The sequence below is a fragment of the Carettochelys insculpta genome, chromosome 20 (genome assembly GCF_033958435.1).
Source record: "Carettochelys insculpta isolate YL-2023 chromosome 20, ASM3395843v1, whole genome shotgun sequence".
NCBI lineage: Eukaryota > Metazoa > Chordata > Testudines > Carettochelyidae > Carettochelys > Carettochelys insculpta.
Window position 1 is genome coordinate 7,459,851 of NC_134156.1, and position 24,569 is coordinate 7,484,419.

Consider the following 24,569-nt stretch of genomic DNA (forward strand, 5'->3'; position numbering starts at 1 on the left):
ACCCACCTTTTATTTTTAAAAGTCTCGTGATTTATAGCTATCTCAGGTGTTCTCAGTGTTTGGGTGTGTCGGTGCTTTCAAGGTCCCTTCCAGTCCTAGCGTTCTGTGATTTGCAAGAATGCACACAAGAGGTGCAGGCACATGATTGTCTCCAAACACAAGGTTCATCGTTTATGGAAATGTTTCAACAGCTCTGGCAAGTCCATTTCTTCCTTCAAGAAGCTCCTGTGGATTTCTGTGGGTACAAAGCCCCACCCCAGGCAAAAACTTCCCTGCCAACAAAGCTAATTACTAATATCAGAGAGGTAGCCGTGTTAGTCTGAATCTTCAAAGACAACAAGAAGTCCTGTGGCACCTTATAGACGAAGCGGGTCTCTGTCCACAAAAGCTTCTGCTCCAAAATATGTTAGTCTAATAACTAATGTGTCTGAGGGCAAAGAAGCTGTATATAACAAAGGCCCTGTTAACACCAGCCAAGGGAACTGCATTAGCAACCGCCCTGGAGGAAGGGTCAGTGATCTGCTCTCGTGGGTCCAAACACATCTGAATGTTGGAGGAATTTGGACCTGGAGCTGAGCTAATAGGCCTCAGTGTTGTTTGAGTAACTGAGTCAGGCTGATGTAGCAGCTCTTGGTGGTTTAGAGAGCTGTGTTTACAGGGTTAGAGAGTAACTGACCGTCCCAGCTGCTGGTGAATTGGGAGTTACAGAAGGCAGGCTGTACAACACAGGAAACACAGAAATGTGCTCTGGGGGCCACAATCACCTTGCACCCAGGCAGGTTTTGCTGAAGTGTCTGCCCTGAACCTGGGCTAGAGAGGAGTTTCCTCCAGCACTGTTCATGAAGGCGTCGAAACCAAGCGTAAACCCCAGTCACACGCTTGTTTCCTGTCCCTGGCCCCCAGGGGCTGCGTTTAGTGAAACTGACAACTTCTCCAGACTCTGAAAACTCGCACAGCTTTGTCTGGTGCAGGGCTGGCATCTCAGATGTTACAAATGTTGAGGTTTGTCTTGAAAGTTGCAGCTCTATCATTCCGACATGCTGCCTATTTATTACACCACATGGCCAACTGATTAAATAACTAAAGCTGCCTTTTCTTTGGACGTGAGCCCCAGTGGATTTGTGGGCACGGGGAGAAATGCTTTTATCAGAAAGGAAAACCAGTCTAAGGTTTCGTCTCTGCTTTGAAAAAGGGAATCGCTTTCTGTAACACATCCACAGTGGTTCAGGGGTTCTCTGTTGTCCCTGGGTTCAGCTCATGGCCACTTAGAACTTCATAGGGAAGCCAGGGATAGCCTGGCAGTGCCACTCCCAGAGGACCAGCCCTTCCCACTTTGATCTAAAGAGAAAAGTGTTCCCTGCCAGCCCCAGCCACGCCCCAGCCCTTTCTGCGTGAGCTAAGGGAGATCTTTTGCTGGCTGTTAGAAGGATAGGTCCCAGGAAACACAAGGCAAGTGATTCTGAGAAAGGTTAATCAAAAATCTGCCTTGAAAGCTCTCTTTGATGGAAATTGGCGTTTTTGGCTGACCATGGTTTTTCTGAAAAATGTTGGTACTTTGGTTTTTGAGAGCTCCCTGGAAGATCTAGGCTGTTGCGTTGGTGGGGGGCCGGGGAATATTGACAAACAAGCAAAAAAAGGATCAAAATCTTTTGGTGAAATCCTCATGACTTTCCAACCAGTTCCAGTTCAGGTTCGGTCCGGTGCTAGACTGCCACAGCCAGGCCTGCGGGCGGGATTTACCCTGGAGCCCAGCGATTCGAAAGGGCCTGGGGCTCTTGGCAGCGGCTACCCCAGGAGCGTTAGCGTCCAGAGATCTGGACCCTTTAAATCATCACTGGAGTGCAGCCCAGAGTGCTCCAGGCAGCTCTCGGGTCTGCCAGGGGCTGGCGGGGCTGAGCTGAGGGCTGGCTGCCCCCAGCCCTGACCCTTCTGCCCAGCGTCCTGTCCCCCACCACCTTTCCCAGGGACCCAGCGAGTGTAGTGTAGGGTGACCGTCCATCCCGGGTTGGCTGGGACAGCTCTGTATTTTGGGCACCAGGAGGGCGTCCCGATTTATTTTAACAAAGGGGCTAATTGCCCCGTATTTCCACAAGGGAGGGGCTGTCACACGCTTCCCGGTTCCCCGCAGCACGGGGAAACCAGGACCCTCACCAGCGCAGATACTGCCCTGTTCCCTGCGCCCCAAGGCGTGGGGCAGCCAAGGAGGTCCCCCATGAGGCAGCAGCCCTGTTCCCTGTGCCCCAACGTGTGGGGCACACAGAGGTCCTTCGCAGGGTGGCAGCCCCATTCCCTGCGCCCCAAGGCGTGGGGCAGCTGGAGAGGTCCCCTGTGGGGTGGCAGCCTTGTTTCCAGCACCACAACGTGTGGGGCGGGCAGGGAGCTGCACTTATTTGGCAGCCGCAGCCAGGGAGCCACCCCCGCCCAAGGTGTCCCGTATTTGGGCTAGGGAAATATGGTCACTCTGTCACAGTGTCGTGTTAACTTACAATGCAAATGACCTTTAAAAAACTTGACCCGAAGTAGAGCTGCTCAAAAAAAATTGGGCAGAAGCTTTTCCCCTAGGAAATGAGGTGTCATCAAAATCAAACTGTCGGGAGCCAGGCCGGTAAGCGTGGGATAGGTGCTCCCGAGGTCTGTGGGGCTGCAGTGCTGTAATACATGGAGCATTAGCACAGATGCAGGGGCCAAACTGCCTTAGGAACAGCATGGCCAGCTCAGCCAGACTGGGCTGACCTGCACCAGTCCTGTTGCACTGGTTCGCTTCTCTAGTTAGATTCAGTTAATCTCTTGATTCCTGGACCTGCGCTTTGGCTGCAGTACGCACTGGTGCTTCTCCCAGGCACAAACACCCGCTGCTGTTGCGAGAGATTGCAGCGTGTGCTTGAGTTGTTGCGTGGCTTCGGCCCAGCTTTTGGGGTTTCCTTGAAGCTGAGCTGTGAGAGAACCGAACAGCTGTCCAACAGCGCTGCTAAATTCACTGCGGAGCGTTTTTCCCATCCAGGACGCCCAGAGCCGTTTATATTAATAGCCGGGAAAGCAGGGGCAGCGATCGTGCGGCACAAATTTCTCTCTTCTTTACCGTTTTGTTCCAGATGAAATTAGCAATACTGCAGGGTTTCCATTTAGTTCTCATGACTCATTAAAAAGCTCATTAGCGTGAAGTTAATGACTCAGCAACCTTTTGCCTCCTTCAGGCTGTGTGGGGAGGGGAGGGAAGGGCGGGGGTGGTAGAATGTGAAGATGTCTGAGAGTCAAAGGAAAAAAAAAAATTCAGACGTTGTCATTGGCCGGGAGCTTTAGCCAACTGATTGGCTGACGGGCTGTCTGCCTTAATGAGTTCTGATATCGCCTCCGATGGGATCTGAAGTCTCCACTTCCCTGTGTCAGCAAAATGAACCAAGCTGCCAGTTTCCAGAGGCAGTGAGTTTCTAGACAGAGCTGTGTTAGCACACAGAAGGTTTAGCCCAACAGACTAAAGGACTGGATTCTGCTTGTTACAATGGTGGAAGTCAGGAGAAACTCCATAGAGATTAGTAGCCTTACATTGGTGGGAATCTTTCATAATTGTGGCCAGAATCAGTCCTCGATGGTAAAGAGATTGTGGAGTTACACAAGCGGTAAAACTGTAGTACTTACTTTTCTATACTGCCCCTTTAGATTTCAGCGTAAGCCATCTTGTTCTGGAGTCACTGTAGCCTGTTAGAGGGGATGTGCGCGCTGTACTCTCTCTCATGGTGGTGCTCTTCCTGTTCTCTTGCAAAGCCATTTTAGATGTGGTTTTCACCAAAGGTGGGGACGAGTGGTGCACCTAAAGGTGGAAGCAATGTGGGTGAAAGCAATTTCTAAGGGGGGAGGAGAGAGTGAGGAGCAGAATAAGGACAGTGAACTTCAAAAAAGCACAAGAATGGCCGTATTGGGTCTGACCAGTGGTCCGTCTTGCCCAGTCCTGTCTTCTGACAGGTCAATATCAGGGCACCTAGAAGACATAAGTAGAACAGGTCAGTTGTTGAATCCAATGCCCGGTTGTCCACCTCCAACTTCTGGCAAAGAGAGGTTAGGGACATGCAGAGCATGGGGTTGCAGGCCGGCCCATCCTGGCTAATAATATTGATAGACCTACCCTCCAGGAACTTACCTAGGTCTTTTTTTTTCAACCCAGTTCTAGTTTTGACCTTCATAACATCTGCTGGCAAACAGTTCTACAGGTTGACTGTGCATTGTGGGAAGTACCTCCTTTGGTTGGTTTTTAACCTGCTACTTATTAATTTTATTGGGTGACCCTCTGGTTCCTGTGTTATGTGAAGGGCGTAAATACCACATCCTGATTCACTTTCTCTGCTGCAGTAAAGATTCAACAGATATTGATCATGTTCCCTCTGAGTCATCTCTTCCAATCTGTAAATTCCCAGTCTTTTTACTCTTTTTTGCATATGGAAACAGATCCATGAACCTTATCATTTTGGTTGTCTTTCATTGTGCCTTTTCCCATTGTAACATATCTTTAAAAAAATGAATTTAACAGATACAAAGAACTGGGAGGTAAGGTCCCATGGTAAGAAAAACGAAGGGGAAAAAGGAGTTGGCAGTTTCTTGAGGAGACCCTGTTGTAAAAGGCATTTCTGTAAACTTTTACAATGTGAAGGGAAGATAAGAAGAGGAGGAAGACACAATGTGATTCCACAAGGAGATGTTTGATGACCTAAAAATCAAAAAAAGAATCCTACAAAAGTAGAAACCCTGGGCAGATTTTCAGGAGGGTGTGAAAGAAGAGTGCAGGCGTGCAGGGTGGAATTCAGAAAGGCTCAGGCACACAGTGAGTTGCACGGAGCAAGGGACGGAAAGGCAGTAAGACGACCTTTTCAATGCATTAGGAGCAAGAGAGACGGAAGAAAGTGTAGGTCTGCTACTTAATGTTGAAGATGCACTAATACCTGAGGCTGTCGAGATAGCTGAGGGGTTTATTGCCTCTTTTAGTTAAGGCTTCACTAAAAAGGTTTGTCTTTGAACGGTGAAGGGAGGGATTAGTCAAGCCAGACTTCTGGATGCAGGGTCAGAAGGCTCCCAGCTGGTTCAGCCAGTACCCGCTCTCCGTTTCTGCTCCACAGTGCTCTGCCGAGGGGAGCCCTGTGTGATCCGCATCTCACAAAGCGAGGATGACTGCCCTGTATCCCCACAACGATTTCAAGCAGTGGTGGTATTCCACAATTCTTACACAAGGTGGTAACATAACTTGTGACTTGACAGCAAGTTGTTTACGATTCTCCTTCTTCTTCTTGGTGGCCACTCTATAACGAGTAGAGCGTCTTCATGGCCCCTTCTTATTTGTGAGTCTGTTGATTGGCTGATCAGCTTGATTCTGGAGCTGCAGGTCTTATCACAGAAGGGGCAGGTAGTGGGAGCTGTTGGAGGGGCGCGGGGCAGGTTTTGACGCTCATTTCTTCTTCTCCACCTCCCCTCGTCTGCACTGCAGTGGGACTGCTCAGATTGTGCCATCGCCTTGTGGATTACCGTTCTCCACTGGGGACGGTCTTGGGCAGGGTTCTCCCAAGTGTCAAGCCCAATGCTGCACTTTTTCGTGTGTCTCTTCAGAATGTCCTTATATTGCTTCCGCTGGGCCCCAGTGGTCTGCCGTCCTTCCTCCAACTCGGAAAATAGAATCTGTCTTGGGAGGTGCTGGTCAGACATCCGAACCGTGGGACCAGTCCAGTGAAGCTGTTGACTGTGCTCCACCGTCTCTTGCTCCGGCCCTCAGCACCTCCCCGACCGCCCATGGGGATCTGGAACAGCAGCTGGGAGCCACACACCCATTTGAAATACTAAACTCTGGGGCACTTGTCTCCTTCCCTCCTCTTCCTCTTCCACCCTCATCCTTGGTCAACAAGCCTGGAAGAAGGAGGAACTCCACTGACTTCAGCTGGAGTTATACCTGCTTCCAGTACAGCAGGATCCATCCAATTGCCTGTTGTGCCAACCTGGTTTGAAAAAATGCATGCCTGATTGCGGCTGGTTTAAGGTAACAATGCCATCTCACCACTCGGTGGCGCCAAAGCATTTCCAATCAGGCCGTTTGATCAGGTCTAGGGGACCATGTCCTGCATGGACCTTGCTCTGCCCTGGCCTGGGAGCCTTGTTCAGGGTTGTGGCGTGAGGCGCATGCCCTGCCCTGCCAATTCCATTCATAACTTCAAATGTTTCCTGGGGTTGAGAACCAGTCTGTGTAGAGGTAAAGCTTTTGTAGCCCCGGGACTTGTGCTCCTACAGCTCTCTGGGAGTTTTGCCTGGTCTCCACTGACGTGCATTGAGGGTCGGATGCCAGATTCACCCTGGGAGAAGTCCCCCTGGCGTTTGCAGTCTGGCACTCGCCGTCTGGAACTGGCAGCGAGCGGTGGTTAAGAATTAAACTCATCCAACCGCAAGCTCTCTGGGGCAGGGACTCTGGTGGGTATAATGTTCAGATTGTGCATCTCTCCTCTCTTATGGGGGCCTCTGTGCTCTGCCACAAAGGAGTAGCAACGCAGAGAGGCAGCTGTGTCCCAGTGCATTTGCTCCCCATGTTTTCCCAAGCGTGCATGGACCCTGAGTACAGCACCTCCAGGGCCGCGCAGGGAGCCCCAGCCGGTGCGACAGCAGCTCAGCTGTCCATGTCTGCAGCGTGTACCAGTCTGCTGTGGCACGGTGCAGTCGGATACAAGCTGAAAGGTGCCTGTGGAGCGTGGTTCTCGGGTGTCCTTTTGAACAGCCTCGCAGTCGGAACACACAAAGCATTGTGAACGCCACTTGCCGTATGTGAGCTGGCATTGTCTGCCTTCTCCAGCACAGGATAAAAGCGTGTGTGAGAGGCAGAGACAGCGAGCAACTGATTGCGCTAATCTTTCAACTCTCTGGGGGCAGAGCCAGCTCTCCCTTACCCCAGTCTCTCCGTGGGGTTACTCCTGGTTTACACCAGCACCGATGACCAGAATGGCCCCATTTTTTTCCCCAAGACTTTCATTTTTAATCCACGGGTTTAAATAAACCCAGAACAACCAGCCATTATGCCTCCAAACCACGAAGAGCATCCTTGAGGCAAACTGTTCCCCTTGTGATGCCTGCCAGCATTTATCGACAGTGGTTTGATGTCTGTTGGAGCCTTCAGCCTTCCATCTGCCTTTGCTGGCGAGAAAAGGATGCCTCGGAAATGTGCAAAGAGCAAACAAAGGCTCCGTTAGCACCCAGGAAATGAGGTGGACTGTCCCAGCTGCATGACAACCGGCAGTTGACCTTACGGTGGGCAAGACCAGGCTTTGTTCCCTACACTAGGTGCAAATTATTCTTCAGCTGTGCCCCCATTGTGTGCTAGCTTGGTGTAGTTACACTGCTCTGCCCCCTTGCTCTGTTTTCTGATGATATCTCTTTGCTCACTGGGCTAGGGGAAGCTGTGGGAGGGATTCTGCTTTAAGACACAGTTTTCTCCAGGGTGGCTGGGCTGCGCTGATGTGGGTGGCCACCCAGAGATTGGTGCAGCGCGAGCCCCGCTCTGCAGCCAGCCAGCCAGACCTGCAGAGGGGCTGGACACAGACCCTGTGTGACCTTTGTGGTGTTAGTGGGGCAAGCCCCAAAGAGGGTGAGGGGGAGCAAGACTGGTAGGGAAGTGCATGGCAGAGCTGTGGTATTGGCTGCCAGGCCTAGCCTCTCTGAGCCCCTCAGCATCTGGCAGCATTCCCACCCAGCGGCCACGCCCTTGTGATCTCAGCCCCAGAGCTGTCCTGACCCTCTGTCGTCCCCGTGAATAGTAGCCAGCCTGAGAACGCAGCTGTTGTGCTAAAGGTCACCTCAATGCATGCTTACGGAGCCTGCCATCCTGCAGGGCTTGATGCTGTGTGATGCCCTGGCCTCTTCCGTTCCCAAGGTGCAAGAGCTCTTCAGTGGCACCGTGCCGTGCTGCTAACAGAGACAGTATTTCTTCCCAGCTCTCCTGGGGAGGTGCAGCTGGTTAAAGAGGCAAGTTGGTATTTGTTCCGTAGCAGCAGGCAGAGAATAAGCTCAGTCTCCCTGATCCTTGTCGGAGAGCATGTTCTGCAACATCAATAGTCTAAAAATACCCACCGTTAGCATGCTGGACACATTAGACTTCAGCAAAGGGCTGGCAGGGAAGGGGCGAACCAGGATCTCGGAGGAGCTTCATCTCCCTTTCCAACGGAGCTGGAAATCAAAGGCAGAAACCAGCCCACCTTTGTGGAACTTTATGACCACAGCAGCTTGCTGGTTTGCATGGAAAATCTCCACGTCAGGGTTTCCGCAGCAGCTGCAACAGGCACAGGAAGCACTCCAGGGCGACGGTTTGGGGGGAATCTCGTTCGCCCGTTCGTGTGTTGCCAAGGAGTGGGAGATGTGAGGGACCAGACAGCTTGGAGGATCGTTTTGGCTCTTCTGTCCATGGCACTGTGCGGCAGTGGGCTGGGTCCAGCCATGGTGACTGGAGCTGCAATTCTAAAGTCAGCGTTAAAGTTATGGCCAAGTCCAGATCCAGGTGGAGTCAGAGGCAGAACTGCTGGTGTAGTCACAGCTGTCAGGATTTGGCCCCTACTCCGGTTCTGGGCCAGAGTACCTGAGATCAGAATCAGCACAGGATGTGTGTTCCTGGGTAACTTTGCGGGGGACACCACCTTCGGCTGGAGATGTCATTTCATTCTCTGGGTGTAGTTCCAAGCTGCAAAGCACCGTGGGCCTGATCTAAAGTCCAGCTTCACCTTGGCTCTGGCCCTGTGTCCCAACACAGCAGGGTGCTGAGCCCACTGATGGCGCTCTCTGCGGGAAGCAGGTTAATTTCACTAGGAGCGGTGGGTTCCTAGCGCTGCTTTGGACCAGACCATGTAACTGGGTTTTCTATGGGAGTTGGGTGCCACGTTCCTTTTGGATTCCTTGGGAAAGTCTATGTTAATAGCAAGGAACAACTAAAATCCACTTCAGGCCGTTGATGGACTTAAGTCTCGCCTCGACAAAGCCCTGGCTGGGCTGATCTGATGGGTTTGGTCCTCCCTAGGGCAGGGGGCTGGACTTGATGGCTTTTTTAGGTCTCTTCCAGCTCTATTCTATGTTACATAGCATGACTTTATCTAGTCCTTTTTTGACCCCCCGGTACTCATGGCCTGTACAGCATCAGGCGGCCAACAAGCCTGAGAAATTTCAACCCGCTGTTCTGTTTCTGGAATGCTGGACGTGGGCGGAAGGAGAGAGAGTGCCTCCTCACCAGTAGCGCTAAGGCAGGAGTGTCCAATACATTCACCACTCACCACCTGCGGCGAATAGGACACTGCTTTGTGGTGAATACGGGAACAGCCAACCTGCGGCTCTCGGAGCCTTAAACACGGCTTCTCCTGAGAGCCGCCCGCGGGGAGTGCCATCTGCCTGCCCTGCGCATGGAGGGAGAAGCATGCGGCGGCCCCGGCTCTGGTGTCGCTGGCATTGATTTAGAATGGGGGTGCCTGGCTTTGGGGGGAGGGTGTTTATTTAGCATGCGGGGCTGGGAGTGCCGGGCTCGATAAAGTTTGGTGTAAAGTGGCGAATAGGGAAAAGATCTTTTGAATGCCTTTTGGACACTGCTGCTCCAAGGAGAGAGCTACAGGCTCCCTGCTGGCTGGGAGAAATTTCCCAGTCAGTCCAGAGACAAACAGGCCGTTATCAGATGCCCTCAGGTGCAGAGGTTTGGGCTTGTCAGCACTTAACATCCCTGCCCAGAGAGAGCCCTCCAGCTCAATTCTGAGCTCCATTACGTCACCCTGACTGAAGGAACCTGCTAGCTCCGAGCCACGAGCTGATGTTGCAGGGCAGCCTGGAAGCCAACATCACTCGTCAGTTCCCTTGCATCCTACGGCCCCCCAGCTGGTACGAATGTGTAAGGCCAAGTGGCGGTATGAGGTGATGAGGGCCTCTTCTCTCCCATTCTCCTATCCTGGGCCTGGCAGATGCTCAGGGTTCTGTGCAAGTTTGCGGACGACACAAAACTAGGGGGAGAGGTAGATTCGTTGGAGAGTAGAGAGAGAATCCAGAGGGACCTGGATGAATTGGAGGACTGGGCCAAAAGAAATCTGATGCAGTTCAATAAGGAGAAGTGTAGAGTCCTGCACCTGGGGTGGAAGAATCCCAAACATTGTTACAGGCTGGGGACCAACTGGCTCAGCAGCAGTATGATGGGAAGGGACCTAGGGGTTAAGGTGGATGAAAGGCTGGATATGAATAAACAGTGTGCCCTTGTAGCCAAGAAGGCTAACGTTATACTAGGGTGCATTAGGAGGAGCATTTCGAGCAGATCTAGAGAAGTAGTTATTCTTCTTTATTCAGCACTGGTGAGGCCACATCTGGAATATTGTGTCCAGTTTTGGGCCCCCCAGTATAAAAAGGATGTGGATTTGCTGGAGCAGGTTCAGCGAAGGGCAACAAAAATGATTAAGGGGCTGGAGCACAAGACCTATGAGGAGAGGCTGAGAGATTTGGGCTTGTTTAGTTTCCAGAAGAGAAGACTTAGAGGTGATTTAATAGCAGCCTTCAACTTCCTGAAGGGGAGCTCTAAAAAGGAGGGTGAGAAACTGTTCTCAGTGGTGTCAGATGGCAGAACAAGGAGTAATGGTCAGAAGTTGAAGAGGGAAAGGTGTAGGTTAGATATTAGGAAAAACTACTTCACCAGGAGGGTGGTGAAGCATTGGAATGAGTTGCCTAGAGAGATGGTGGATTCTCCATCCCTTGAGGTTTTTAAGTCCCGGCTGGACAAGGTCGTGGCTGGGATGCCTTAGTAGCGGTTGATCCTGCTTGAAGCAGGGGGCTGGACTAGATGACCTCCTGAGGTCCCTTCCAGCCCTGTGATTCTGTGCATCCTGGCTGGGCAGGCTGCCTGGGGAAAAGCCACCCCCTGCTTTTGCTGTGCCTGGGCCGGTGTGAAAGGAGAGAGGCATGTACGCTGCAAGGAGTTTGGTCATGCTCATGCTAATGCCTGGAAGTAGCGGCTTTACCAGCACCGGGCTGGCTGGCAGAGAACCCTGGGCGCTGCCCGTGTGCCCATCTCCGGCCCGAGTTGTCGGTCACGTCACTGTCGTGAGCACAGGGAAATGAACCTGATTTGTATGAAGGAGCCCAGGGTTGGCCTTGCAGAGCAGGCGCCTCGGTGCTGTCGCACAGCTCTGGGAGTCACGCCCAGCCAGCGCATGGCGTGTTGCTGCTCCAGGTATTTTGGAGACTTTCGGCTGACTGGCCTGCCAGGACCTGACCTGCCCCGTCCAGCCCTGGGGAGTGAGTAGCCCTGTCTGCTCGGCGGCTGACGCTCCGGGGATGACCTGATGCAAGTTGGATCCTGCTGGGAGTCGTGCCCAGGAGTCGATCCTCGGGGTTGCTGGACCCAGGGCTTCCGCAAGAGTTCCAGGCACTCAGCACCTCTCTGGGTGAGGCCCTTGGTGTGGATGCTGGGCACTCATGGACCCACATTCCCCAGCTCCTGGCGTGCTCCAGGCCTCAGTCACTCACTGGAGAGCCCTTGGACGTCGAGCAGAGGGTGTGCTGGGTGAAGGTCGGGAATCAGGTGCAAGGAGACAGGACACTGTGCTGCACCCAGAACCAGAGGCTCAGAGGGAACCCTGGGCAGTGCTCCGGAGCAGGTCTGCGGAGCTCCAGTCTGGTTGGTAAGCGACGAGAGCAGGCAGCGGCTGAGACTGTGCAGGGCTGTGAGTCGAGGCTGTGCCCCATGGGAGTGGGATCCTGGTTCTGCGCTCAACGCCGCTGGGGCCTCGGCCCAAATGAGCCACATCCAGACTATTCCAGAGGCAGCAGCCCCGTGTAAGGGGGATGCCAGCACTGGAACCAGGCACCGGCGCAGGGTTCAGCTTCTCCCCCAGTCTGCCTTTCCCGGCAGGGAACCTCGGTCCCTGGACCCAGCGTCCTGCCTACTGTGAAACCTGCACGTCTCTGAATAGCAGCCCAGGGCAAGTTACCAAGCCGGGCACCATGGAAATCGGGGGAATGGAGGGGGGCTCTGCTCTGGGCAGGATCAGGCTCACAGGGCCAGGGGAATTCAGTGGGGTCCCCTGGACCTCAGTAGAGCCATGGCATCTTATTGGGGCCCCACTTCACCCAGGGGAGGCAGGTGTTGGGGTTGTGTTGTGCAAGGCAGATCCTGGCCAGAGCGGGTCCCCACTTTGCATGTGTGGGGGGCGATGGTGGGGGGGGGTATTGGATCCCGGCTTTGTAAAGAGGGGCGGGGGGATAATCTTGGGTCCCCCCTTGACACGCTACAGGGCCCTTGGGGTAGCGTTGGCTCACAGGTTTGCTTGGGGCAGGGCGTGGGTTGTTCTGGGTCCAGTTCGTCGTCGGCTGTACAGATTTCCAGGGAGCGGGCTCGCTGGTGTGGGAACGCCGCCAGCGCTGGCCATTGCCTCGGCTGTCTTGTGATACGTGGTGCTGCTCTCAAGCCCCAGCCCCCAGGGGTGTGCCCTGGCTCCCGGCTTCCGGGAAGAAGTGACCAAGTGGATGTCTGGACCTTGTGGCTTGGACCAAACTGGAAGCCATGACTTTGGAAGCCTCCCTGGGCAGGGAGACCCGACGTGCTGTTACTGGTCTCGTAAAAAATCTCCTGGCGTCCCAGCCGAGCTCATGGCTTTCCAGGGGCTTGAAGCTGGGCTTGGCCATGTGGGGAAAGCGGCTCTGTCCAGCTGCAGAGATGAACTCTGTGGCATGGCAGGTGTACGCCCGCCGGGCCAGGGGAGGGTATCCAGGCCTGCTGCAGGCTGAGTGATTTCCACATAGGCAGCGACTCAGACCCTGGTGCTATGAAAATCAGCAGCTTCCATATTCTCTCTTCTTCCCCTAGTTTCCTTACGCCGCCCCACCCCCCCAGGAGCCGGTGAAGACGCTCCGGAGTTTAATCAACATCCGCAAGGACACTCTGCGTCTGGTCAAGTAAGTCCAGGGATGCCGAGGCGGGAAGTTGTGGGATTTGGCAGGGAGCCCTGCTCCAGCTTGCACCATCCCAGTGGCTTAACCAGTTAGGTGCCCACATCAGCTGAGCAGTGGGGAATCTTTCCAGGAGGTAATGCCCCAAAACACCTCCAGAGGTACAATAAACCCTTGAGATACGCGCAATCAAGTTGCGTGTGTTTCGGGTTAACACAACTGCTGCCCCTGCGCAGCCTGACTCTTGCCACCCTTGACAGGAGCAGTATCCCAGTCCCCGGAGTGGCAGGGAGCTGGGAACCAGGTGGTAGCCTGGCTCACGGCTCCCCTCCGCTCGCAGAGCCAGGAGACTGAGCAGGGCAGCAGCCCTGGTTAGTTTCCTGGCCCCAAGGAGTGGAGGAGAGCCAGGAAACTGACCAGGGCTGCTGTCCTGCTCAGTTTCCCTTCTCTGCAAGTGGAGGGGAGAGGGGAACCAGGCTGCCCCCTGGTTCCCAGCTCCGCACCACTTGCTGGACACAGGAAACTGACTAGCTGGTCAGTTTCCCAGGTCCTGCAAGCCCAAGGGGTGGGGAGAGGGAACCAGGCTGCCCCCTGGTTCCCAGCTCTCTGCCACTCTGGGAGCCAAGAAATTGACCAGCCTGCTGGGCCTGTCAGTTTCCCAGCTCCTGCAAACCCAGGGGAGCTGATTCCCATCTCCCCTCGACTTGCATGAAAATTTGAGTTACGCGAGGGTTGCAAAAACGCAACCCCCACGTAACTTGAGGTTTACTGTGTGTGGATTAAAACAAGGTTCTCCACACAAGCCTGGGCTGGGCTGGCTGGGAGGGGATTTGGGATCTAGCAGGGCTGGGTCATAACCAAAGTTCCATGTGAGTTGCACAGCTGGGCAGCCTCACAGCTGCCTGCTTAGGACTGTGAAGGGTTTCAGTAGTCTGCCCAAGGCAGGGACCTGCCAGCTGGAGGAGGGACACCCCTTCCCCAACCCTGCCTGGCCTCCAGCCTGGTGCGGCTGGGGGAAGGAACAGCCTGAACCTGGCACCTCTCCCCTGGCCATGTCGCAACCACAGGACCTGCTGGGGCTGGGGGAAGGGCCCCTATCCCATAGCCCCAGCCCTGGAGCTGCCACAGAGGTGCCATTTCCTCCCAGCTCACGTGCTGCTGCAGGGAAAGTGAGCTGGGGGCAGCTCTCCCTCCTTTCAGTAGCCCCAAAGCACCCTACTTCAGCCCAGCCCCTCTATAGCCTGCACCCTCAGCTGGGGCCCCCACACCCTTGCACCCCAGCCACAGCCCTCACATTCCCTCAGAGCCCTTTGGCCCAGCCCCTGCCACGTGAATTTTGTTATGGGCACCGCTACCAAGGGGATATTTCACACGGTCTTCCATGTTGGTGCACCTAAAATTCGCCCTCTCGGGTGGGAATGCCAGCCCTGGCCAAGGAGCAAGGGCTGCCCAGTGTCCCAGCTACACTTGGCTGGCGAGGGGAAGCTCGTGAGCAGACGCTGGAGTGGCCAGTGGGCTCTGGCACGGGGCGCGGAGGGTCGCTGTCAGCTAGCATGCCGAGAGGATTAGCCGTGTTCTCAGTGAAGCTGCGGCAGACGAGTGACGGTCCCCTGTAGTGAGGGCTTGCTGCAACAGCCCCCCACCACGCTACCCACCCTGCCACTCCTGTTGTTAGACAGATGGGCCTCTTGGATTTCCTCCTTCCCCCTGATCTGCTGGGTCATTCGATGTGACAGCAGGAGCGAGACAGAGCTAATCCCTCGCCCGCTGCCAGGGCTGGAAGCAGCCCCAAGCGGGAGCCAAATGAAATGCAGCAGCGCAGCAGTCAGGCCCGGTGAGGAGGAGTGACCTAGTAAAGGCCAGTGCCAGCAATGCAGCAGCCAGGCTGCCGCAGACCAGCCGCTCTCTGACCCTCTCCCTTGCTGGGACACGCGGTGACCGTTAGTTCGCGCTGCTGCTCCCTGGTTGCAGTCCCGTTCCTGCACTCCCTCAGGCCGGGAGCCCTGCAGGGCAGCGAATTGTGCAAAATATGCCCCTGCAAAGGAACAGCTAGAGGCCCGAGCCCCACAACACCCTCGCGGGCAGTGATGACACATGACGTAAGTGCTCGGTGCCTGCGTTGCACGGACCTGGCAGGCCTGGTGCTGGGGCGGGAGGGGGATGAATGAACAGGGGTGCGTGTTGTTCAGCTCCATGTAGGAGAAACAGTCTCCAAGGGGCTGCTCTGGGCTGTCACCTGGGGGTCCCTCCACTCCCACCCTGTGTGTTCACGGCCAGGAGCAACCATGTGTAAGACCGGCTTACAGGGACGCCCCAGGGAGAGGCTGGTTAGAATTCACATGGGCAGGAACATCCCCAGGGGTGTCTCGGGGCTGGTGTGCAGACGGGGGCCCGGGCAGGGGTGTCTGAGGAAGGGGGCGACAGCTGAATATTTATTTGAAGAAGCCAGTGAGGGGGAGGAAAGGGGGGAGTGAAGCGCGAGGGCGCCGAATTGCTGGGGAGAAGAGGAGGGAAATGTGGGGTCGACCAGGCAGGCAATGGGAGTGATCAGACCGGGGCTTGGATTGAATCTCTGTTGGCTGTGGCGCTCGAGGGGGCGGGGGGTGTCTATGCCCTATGAGAGCATCCGTGGGGCAGGGCTGTGAGAGAGACAAGGCCGGGGGGGTGGGATCGCAAGTGCAGGCGGCGGTGCCGGGGCCACGGCTGAGCGGGCAGAGCTGTGGTGTGGAGAGGCTGCCTGTCTCCAGGGGGAGATGAGAGCCCTGGCGAAGCTGCCGCCTGTGGGCGGTGGGTGACCCCCACAGCTTTGGGAGGCAGATCCCAGCCATGTCCCTTCCGCCCAGGGCCCTGCAGGCCACTGCCCAGCCCCCCCGCTTGTAGCCCCCAGCCGAGGAGAGCGTGGCCCCAGAGCTCCCGGGAGCTGGCGGACGGCCTTCCCCAGCCTCTGCGCTCGACAACAGCAGGCCGGAGGAGGGAGCCTGGGGGCCTCTGGCAGAGCCTGAACAGCACCAGGTGAGGCATTGCCTGCCTTGGCCTCTTCCACCCACCGCCCGCGCTCGTTCCTGCCTGTTTGTCCTGCCTTGGCCGTTGGCTTCCAAATGGCTCTGTGAGAAGGCAGGGCAGCCGTGTGGTCTAGCGGTGAAAGCACAGGAGAAGGGGTGAGACTTGGCCACTGACTCATTGCCTGGGCTGGGGCAAGTCGTTTCTCCTCTGTGCACCTCAGTTTTGCTGTCTGTCCATTGGGGGCAGCGATATTTGTCTCCTGCAGGGGGGCATGGGGAGAGAGAGAGAGTCCATCGGGACATGGCAGGTGTTTGGAGAGTCGAGGAGGGGCGTGTTCTGGCGGGCTCAGAAGGGTGGCTGGAGTCTGGGTACTGAGCCTCAGAAGTGGGACCCCCAGAGTTAGTGTTCATACCTCTCGGGTTCGTAGAGCATAACTGACGGGGAGCTGATGCAGCTGGGAAGAGGTAGTAATCCACTTCCACTTGGCCTCCGCTGCTCCCCTGGGAGGCTGAGCAGCAGATCGTGCTGGCCTGTTGCAAGCTCCTTCTGGAGCCTGGCACAAAACGGGGCCGGAAATGCCACCCGACATCTCAGATACACCGTTGCTCTCCTGCTGGGTGCATTGGCCAGCTCAGCCCTCGACTACCTCCTGCACTGCTGCCCTTTCGCTGCTCTGGCTGGTCCAGAGGCAGAACAATTCAGAAGGAGCAGAGCGCGAGCTTGCTTGTGGAATGCAAAAAAACGGTTTCGTTGCAATGAACAATGCCGGCTCCAACAGGACGGGCACCAGAAGGCGCGCACAATGCCCCCGTGGGGAAACGGACCAGCGAGACCTGGGGCTCAGGCCTTTGCCCGTCCGTCCCAAGCAGGAATTGCCCAGTTGTTACACCGCCCTGGGCCCACTTCAGCCCCTCACAGCCCTTTGGTTGCTGGCGTCTGCCCTTCTTGCCCGTGGCTGAGGTTAGTTTCCAGACCCTGGATGCCACGTGTGGTGGCTGGTGCATTGGCTTTCCCTGATCAGAGGTGGAGGATAGCAACAGCTGTGGTTTTCCCCCAGAGCCGTCGTGCTGTGCTCCAGAGCCTTGCACGGGGGTGCGTGAGGGGATCCTGGGTCTGGGGTAAGCTCTGACACCCTCTGGGGTTTGCCAGGTGTGCGGAGGACGTGAAGACCCCCGGCGAGGAAGTCAGCAGAGCCAAGGTCCGCTACAACGTGGAGTTCACCTTTGACACGGACGCCCGGGTGGCCATCACCATTTACTACCAAGCCATGGAAGAATTCCAGAACGGAGTAGCCAGGTGAGATGGGCACAGGAGGCCCCGGGGAGGCGTTTCCCCCCCAAACCTGAGGAGAGCAGCTTCCCATAGAGCCTGGGAGGATGCTCGCCCCAGGAAGCGAGAAACCCAGTGCGCTGAGACAGCTCTGCCTCAGGCACTTTCCAGAGCAGCTGACTCGGGTTTGCTGCTGTTGAAGGGAGAGGAGGGTCCCCTGCGCTCTTCTGCTCAGGTGTCCCCGCCTAGGAAGCCTGTCCCAGACATGGCCTCCTCCAGGAGTCCTGGCACCCCCGCGGCCTTTTCCCCTTCAGTGTAGACTTCAGAGTTGTAGACTGCCTGAGACTCCTTCCCTGACACAGCTCTTGTCGCATCCGCCCCTGTGTGAAGGGTACATGAGGGCAAAGAGTATGGACTTGGAGACACTCCTTGGCCAAGCTTCCCCTGTAGGACCCTTAAGCCTTGACCCTGCCACCCCGTTGCCAGGGGAGTGGCCATGTGCTGATCTCTCCCCACCCTGGGTGGTTGGCAGGACATTGAAATGTGCCCGAAGTACCTTTGACCCCGACTGGGCTCTCGGCCTTCGGCCACCCCCATAGGGAGCGGTGGGACCAAACCCAGGTCTCCCACAGAAAGCCGGGACAGAGGTGGCTCCAGTCCCTAGGAGCGCTAGTTGCTGGAGCAAACTGATGCTCCGCATAAGCACAGCGAGAGATTAACCTTGTCGCCCTCTGACTGGCAGCTACCTCCCCAAGGACGCCAGCTTGCAGTCGGAGACAGTCCGTTACAAGCGAGGGGTGTGCCAGCAGTTCTGCGTCCCCTCCCACACCGTGGACCCTTCCGAGTGGGCCGAGGAGGAGGTAAGCCCTCCTGGCACAAAGCCACGAGACGGTGGTTCGTCAGGTCTTCTCGGTCTGCCCCGCTCGCTGAGATCTGGGTTGCCCCTGCGGTTAGCTGCAGCCCATTCACCCAGACTGTTTGGCCTGGGGGCCGCCATGGCCCAGGAGCGGCAAGTCGGGCGTGGGCGGCAGTGGGGGGTTGGGATCCGTCAGTAAGGAAAGGAGGAGCCTCGAAAGCGAGGAGTAGTGCGGGTGATGGAGGCGTGCGGAGCCTTACAACACGCGAGTGAAAGCAGGGCCATGCGGAGCCCTTCAGAGCCGCTGCTGAACCCCGGAGAGGACAGGAGAGCGGTCCCCAAAGCCCACTGAGCTGCTTGGCTCTGCTCCATTATTCTGGAACTGGGCTCACCTGCCCTCCCTGTTTTCAGCGTGGCTCTCACCTGGTTTGTGGGGGGAGGTGAATTGCCCCTTCAGCTGCTGGGCAGCCCCACCGTGCTCCTGCTGCTGCTTGTGTGGCGCTGCCACTGTGAGAGCCAGCGAGAGGTCTCCTGCCCGTGGCTGTGTCTAGATCAGGGATTCCCAACCTATGGGTCGGGACCCGAACCTGGGTCGCCATATAAGAGTCGCCAGCTGGGCGGCTCTGAGCCACGTGTGGCTCTCGGAGGAGCCATTTGCAGCTGCTGCCGCTGCTCACTCCTCTGGCTCCCAGTCCTGCTGCACTGACGCGGAACTCAACGCGGTTGGTTTTACGGCGGGCGGGCGGGATCCGGCCGTTGCAGGAGGGCAGGGCTGGGCCGCAGCTCTTCTCCCACTTCCCTTCGCTGCAGGGAGCGAGAGGAGTTCAGGGGCGGGGGAAGAGGTGAGACACCAGCTCTGTCCTTTCCCCTCCCTCCCAAGTCCTGTGGGTCTGGTGTAGTCTGTTCCCAGTGCCTGGTTAGCGGGTGGGGCGGGGCGGGGTTAACCGAATAGATTTGCATGGTGAAGCCATAGAAGATTTATGGCAGTGTGGTAGTTGCCGAGTAAGCTTCTGTGCTGTTCGTGAAACTGAGGGTCATTCATGTGCCGGGACCTGGCAAGTACCAAGGTGTGATTGCACCGGGGCAGCTGGGAGCCCTGAGGTGCGTATTTCTGTGTTTAACATGGCCAGACCCGGGTTGCCGGCCCCAGGGATAGAACCTGCGAGCGTCGGGTCTAAAGCCCTGTGTTGTACCACGTTAGAGGCCAGCTGGCTGTCAGCTTCATACACCTTCAGTGAACAGAAACCTCCCCAGCTCCTCCTTAAGGCCGTTGGCGTGCCACGGACCAGATCCCTAGCCGGTGTAAACTGCCCTGGTGCCATTTACATCACTGGACTGGCTCCCCCAACTGGCGTCAAGTGGGGCAGCTCCCCTGAAGTCAGGGGGAGTTCGACTCTGGCTCTGTGACGTCTCCTTTTCCCTCCTCTCTCACAGCTGAGCTTTGACCTGGACCGAGAGGTGTATCCCATGGTGGTGCATGCGGTCGTGGACGAGGGAGATGGTAAGCACCAACCATTGGCACTGCAGGGCTAGTTCGGCAGGCTCATGTCAGGCTCCTGCGCGATATGCCCTGCAGATGGCATCTGTGTCCTTACAATGCAGCCTCCGTTGGCGCATTGAACTTTCAGCGTTCCTGTGTGGGGTGCTTCAGCCCCCTTGTGCTGGTACAAGGCCGTCCAGCTGGTCTTATAAATAGATTTACCTGGCTCGTGCTGGAGAGAGAAAATAAAGGCTCGTTATTGATCCCTCGGTTTTTCCGCCTTGTGCTCAGGACCGCTTAGATTATCGACTCCTTGCAGCAGGGATTATCCTTTGTATTTGTACAGCACCTAGCACAATGGACAGGGCCTGGCTCTTTAAATACACTTCAGCGTAAGCCTTTAATGACAGCAAAGGGAGGTATCGGGCCAGACGTCTGGGGACAGGGGTGCTGCATCAGGCACATGCTGCCGCCTCCTTGTTTAAGCTGAAAAAGGGAGGGGTTTTGTGGAGTGTCAGTGAGTGAGCCTGCAATGAAGTGTCAATGAATGGGGGCCTGAGGCCAGCTCGGGGTGCGAGGGCACTCTGGCCCAGGGCCCAATGCCCGGCTCACTGGAATGGGTCCCTTTGGCACCAGTGGGCTTTGCATGAGACCCCTGGCAAGGAAAGCGAATCCCAACAACTCCACAGCATGCCTGACCCTCTCAGCCCTGGGCCAGTGAATCACAATCGGCGTCGTTTTTCCAAAGAGGAGTTTGGCCCACGGCTTTCTCAGCTCCTTGCATCCTTGTGCCTTCACGCTGCAGGTTTGCGAGAGCTCCCGGGCTCCTTGTGGAGGAGCAAGGCTTTGCAGCAGTCCTCTCAGGCCCACCTTGCAGTGGTCATCTCAGGCCCACCTTGGGTGTTGCTCTTCAGGGCAGTGGCCGCACACGGCAGCTTGCAAAGCCGTTTCCCCCAGACAGAGTAAAAACCCTTCCCGTACCAGCTGCCCCTTAAAGGGGTGGCTGAGGAGAGGAAGCAGGAGACGAGCACACACGGGCTAAACCCAGAGCGATCTCTGGTCTCCGACCCTGCAGGAGTGAGAGAACAGACTGGCTAGTACCTCCTGCCAGACCTTGGCTGGGGGGAAAAGGCACCTTGCCCATATCCAAACCTGGCACCTTCCCTGCTCTGCTTGTCCCATTGCAGAGCCCTTCAGGCAGTGGTCCTGCCCCAGATTTGCTGGGCGTGGGATTCCGCGTTCCATTCCCGCGAGGGGAGCTGGGGCAGTGAGCCAGATTCCAAGTCGCGGGGCGTCCCTTTGACCTTCTCGCCCTGCCCCGTTTTGTCTTGCAGAGCACCTTGGCCACTGTCATGTGTTGCTGGCGACCTTTGAGAAGGTGAGTGGTGAGGCTCCGTGTGCACCGTTCCTTTCGGGGGCAGCGGGGCCTGTTAAACCCTCTCCTCCCACAGTGGGTGCAGACAGCAGCCCACAGCACAAGTTGCCACGTGTGGAAATCACAAAGCAGGCGCCTGACGCTGGGTTTAAACCGCTAGAGCAGAAAAGGAGCCGACGTCTGAGATGTCGAGTAGCCCAGCCCCCCCCAGGCTGCTGATTATCATCACCTGACTGTTGGTTGGAGAGCTTAATTTTAGGCACCCAGGTTGGAAAGTTTGAGCCTCAATGCTTGGTCCCTTGAGCCGGCACTGGAGAGGCCTTTCTGTCACACGGTCCCCTGGTATGTTTCTAACATCACTACAGATTGAGAAACGGGCGTTTGCTCACGCCACGGAAGAGAACAATCTCGGTGTAAGACTGGCTGGTGAATCTGTCGCCCGTCTAGTGGGTTAGCTGTGAAAAGACGTGGCAGCATTCAATTCCCATTGTCTGATTGCTCTCACAGCGTCAGGCTCTCTCCCACTCCTGGGCCCCAGGCACCTGTTCACTTCAGTCTCACAGATGATTTAGGCCCTGTGGCCGACCTTCGCACGTCCTTGCCCGGGTTTGGACTTCTGTTGGGGTAGGCACCTCTTGGTCTGGGTAAACAGTCCCCCACCAGCTGAACTCCCAGGGTGCCTGGGGGAAAGGGAGTTGAAACAACCTCTCCCCTGACATTCTTATCAGTTTTCTGAGGGTGGGGGAGCTTTCTGAAATGCCCCATGGCAGCCTCAAGTCAGATCACTGTTGCAAAACAAGCAAATATGGTTCTGGGATGCATTACAGGCGTGTGGTGAGCAAGACACGAGAAGTCATTCTTCCACTCTACTCTGCGCTGGTTAGGCCCCAGTTGGAGTATTGTGCCCAGTTCCGGGTGCTGCATTTCAAGAAAGATGTGGAGAAATTAGAGAGGGTCCAGAAAAGAGCGACAAGAATGATTAAAGGTCTAGAGAACGTGACTTACGAAGGAAGGCTGAAAAAATTGGGCTTGTTTAGTTTGGAAAAAAGAAGATTGAGGGGGGATGTGAGCGGTTTTCAGGCATCTAAAAGGGAGTTGTAAGGAGGAGGGAGAAAACTTGTTCTTGGCCTCTGAGGATAGAACAAGAGGCAATGGGCTTAAACTGCAGCAAGGGAGGTTTAGGTTGGACATTAGGAAAAAGTTCCTAACTGTCAGGTTGGTCAAACACCAGAATAAAATTGCCTAGGGAGGTTGTGGAATCTCCATCGCTGGAGATATTCAAGAACAGGTTAGATAGATGTCTATCGGGGATGGTCTAGACAGTACTTGGTCCTGCCATGAGGGCAGAGGGCTGGACACAATGGCCTCTTGAAGTCCCTTCCAGTCCTAGGATTCTATGATCACTTGGCCCTAATGGATTTATAGCAGCCCAGCACCCTCCTGGCTGCTCCCAATCTGCCCGTGATAACTCCTGATCAGCCAGCGCTGCCTAGAACTGCTTCACTCCCCTTCTGAGCGAGCTCTCTGGCCAGACCTTGTCACTCCAGATAACACTGATGTTTAGTTTTAAGCATTTATGTCACTTTTCACCCACTTAAGTCTTCGCAGTTGTGCAAAATTACAGGTTTGAAGCATTTTTATCCAGGCACGTTGCTGCGATTTCAGAAACCGGGCTGGGCTGGGGTGGCTCAGACGAGTTCGTTACTTACGGTGCATGTAGAGATTCAAACCATCAGCATCGCAGGACCCAATAGACAAAGTCAATAACCTCCAACCCAAGTCTTTAAGCAGCATTTTTTCCTTCGTTTGCCTTTTGGTGCGTTTCCAATGTTCTCAATGCCAACATTGTTCCGTCAGTTGGCCTGGGTGCCGTGAAACTGACGTTCAGCAGATAGCAACGTGACCCCGCCAAGCCTCACGACAGGTGTCGCGGTCTGCAGTGTGCGTTAGATATACCACATCCACTTTCCCTTCCCCCGAGCGCCCCTGGTTGCTTGGAATTAACCTGGAGTGCGATTTCCCTGTTTGCAGCATGCGGATGGTAGCTTTTGTGTGAAGCCCCTCAAGCAGAAACAAGTGGTGAGTGTATGCGGGGCGGGACCTGGTTAGCACCCGCTTTGCCCTGGGGGATATGGGGCAGTCGCTCCTTGTCTGTTGGCTTCAGCAGGCCTGGCCTGGAGCAGGACTGCAGGCCTGTTAGAATCACTGGGGCAATGAGATGCCCCCTTTGCAGCGTGGCAGGGAGGGGGGCGTGCATAGAAACGGCCTGCTCACCGCGCAGGGCCGTGGGGGTGGGATGGGGCGGCTCTGGAAGGAGCCGGCCTGGCGGTGCCAACGTAACTCCGCATTGCTCGTGTGACTCCTGCCTCGGCGGTCCCCAGGTGGATGGCGTTAGCTACCTGCTTCAGGAGATCTACGGCATTGAGAACAAATACAACACGCAGGACTCCAAGGTAAGGGCGAGTCCCGGGGAAGTGGGGTGCAGGGCCTGGGGAGCAGGGGTCCCTCCTCAGTTGGCGCGCACACCTCGTGGGCTGGTTCTCTTTGAAACCCCCCCTCTGTTAAGGCAGTGACTGGCTAGCACAGTGCAGGCAGCCTCGGCCCTGCCCTGCTATTGCTCTGTAGTGGTGTCCAACGCCCCTCAGGCCTGGCTAGCAGGTCCAGCTGCAAGTCCCAGGCCCATCGCATCTTCTCAGGCCCTCCAGACTCCATCACCCTCCTCGCGGTCCGGTCCATTCCTGACCCACCTTAGCACCTCTTCCACCCGACGAGCTCTAGGCTGCAGCCTCCATGCTCAGGTTCACTAAGGCGTTGAACCAGGAGGTAGAAGCCCAGCTGTTGACCCTCTTGTCCGTGGCCTTTCCTGTTCGCTTGTAGGGCTGCACCAGTCCTGTGGGGTGCCTGCCAAGGGCCCAGGCTGCTGTGGAGGGGAGCGGCCCAGGGATGCCTCAGACGTGGCCGCTCAAGGGCTCCCTCCATTTCTGCGTAGCAATGGGTTAAGGGCTGGGGAGGGCCAGCTGAGGGGACCCATTGGCCCCTGTAAGACAGGGGTAGCCAGGGCTGCTGCAGACTCCCGTTACCGATAGCAGCCCCTCAGAGAGCCTGGCTGTCTATCCCCGCGGGGCCTTGCTGCGTCACGCTGGCTGGGGTGGCCGTGCGTGTGAAACGGCTCCTTCTCTCCCTCCTGAGCAGGTGGCTGAGGACGAGGTGAGCGACAACAGCACCGAGTGCGTGGTCTGCCTCTCCGACGTGCGCGACACTTTGATTCTGCCCTGCCGCCATCTCTGCCTGTGTAACACTTGTGCGGACACCCTGCGCTACCAAGCCAACAACTGCCCCATCTGCAGGCTGCGTAAGGCTCAGGGCTCTCTTCCTAGCCCAGCGTGGCAGAGGAGTGATCCCTGGGGCAGGGGGTCAAAAGGGGACGTTGTCCCGAGTTGTTTTACTCGTCCACTTGGGAAGATCAGTCCTGTATGTCCTGCGCATTCGGGTCAAGCAAGACAAAACTCCTCGCTATCCCCAGACAGCTCCTGGGGTGACTCAGGACGTGGGGCTGGCATTGCAGTGTATTGGCCTTTTCCTAGGGAATGAGAGAGCTGCTCCTGACTAGTGAATAAGCTGGGTGGCCTAGAATAAAGGTGTGAATCTAGAACGATTTGCGGACGTCTGTT

The 24,569-nt window shown here is 56.2% G+C and overlaps 1 protein-coding gene across 5 annotated transcripts in view; it reads left to right on the plus strand.

The window, feature by feature from the left end:
• Positions 1 to 24,569, plus strand: part of RNF157 (ring finger protein 157) — a 101,716-nt gene that overhangs the window by 46,172 nt on the left and 30,975 nt on the right. For all 5 annotated transcript variants that reach the window (XM_075014886.1, XM_075014884.1, XM_075014885.1 and 2 more), the window contains exons 3-10: positions 12,833 to 12,921; positions 17,068 to 17,214; positions 17,930 to 18,047; positions 19,478 to 19,544; positions 20,858 to 20,901; positions 22,930 to 22,977; positions 23,280 to 23,351; positions 24,091 to 24,250. In XM_075014886.1, coding sequence (XP_074870987.1) covers positions 12,833 to 12,921; positions 17,068 to 17,214; positions 17,930 to 18,047; positions 19,478 to 19,544; positions 20,858 to 20,901; positions 22,930 to 22,977; positions 23,280 to 23,351; positions 24,091 to 24,250 — 745 coding nt within the window. The remainder of the gene's footprint in view (positions 1 to 12,832; positions 12,922 to 17,067; positions 17,215 to 17,929; positions 18,048 to 19,477; positions 19,545 to 20,857; positions 20,902 to 22,929; positions 22,978 to 23,279; positions 23,352 to 24,090; positions 24,251 to 24,569) is intronic.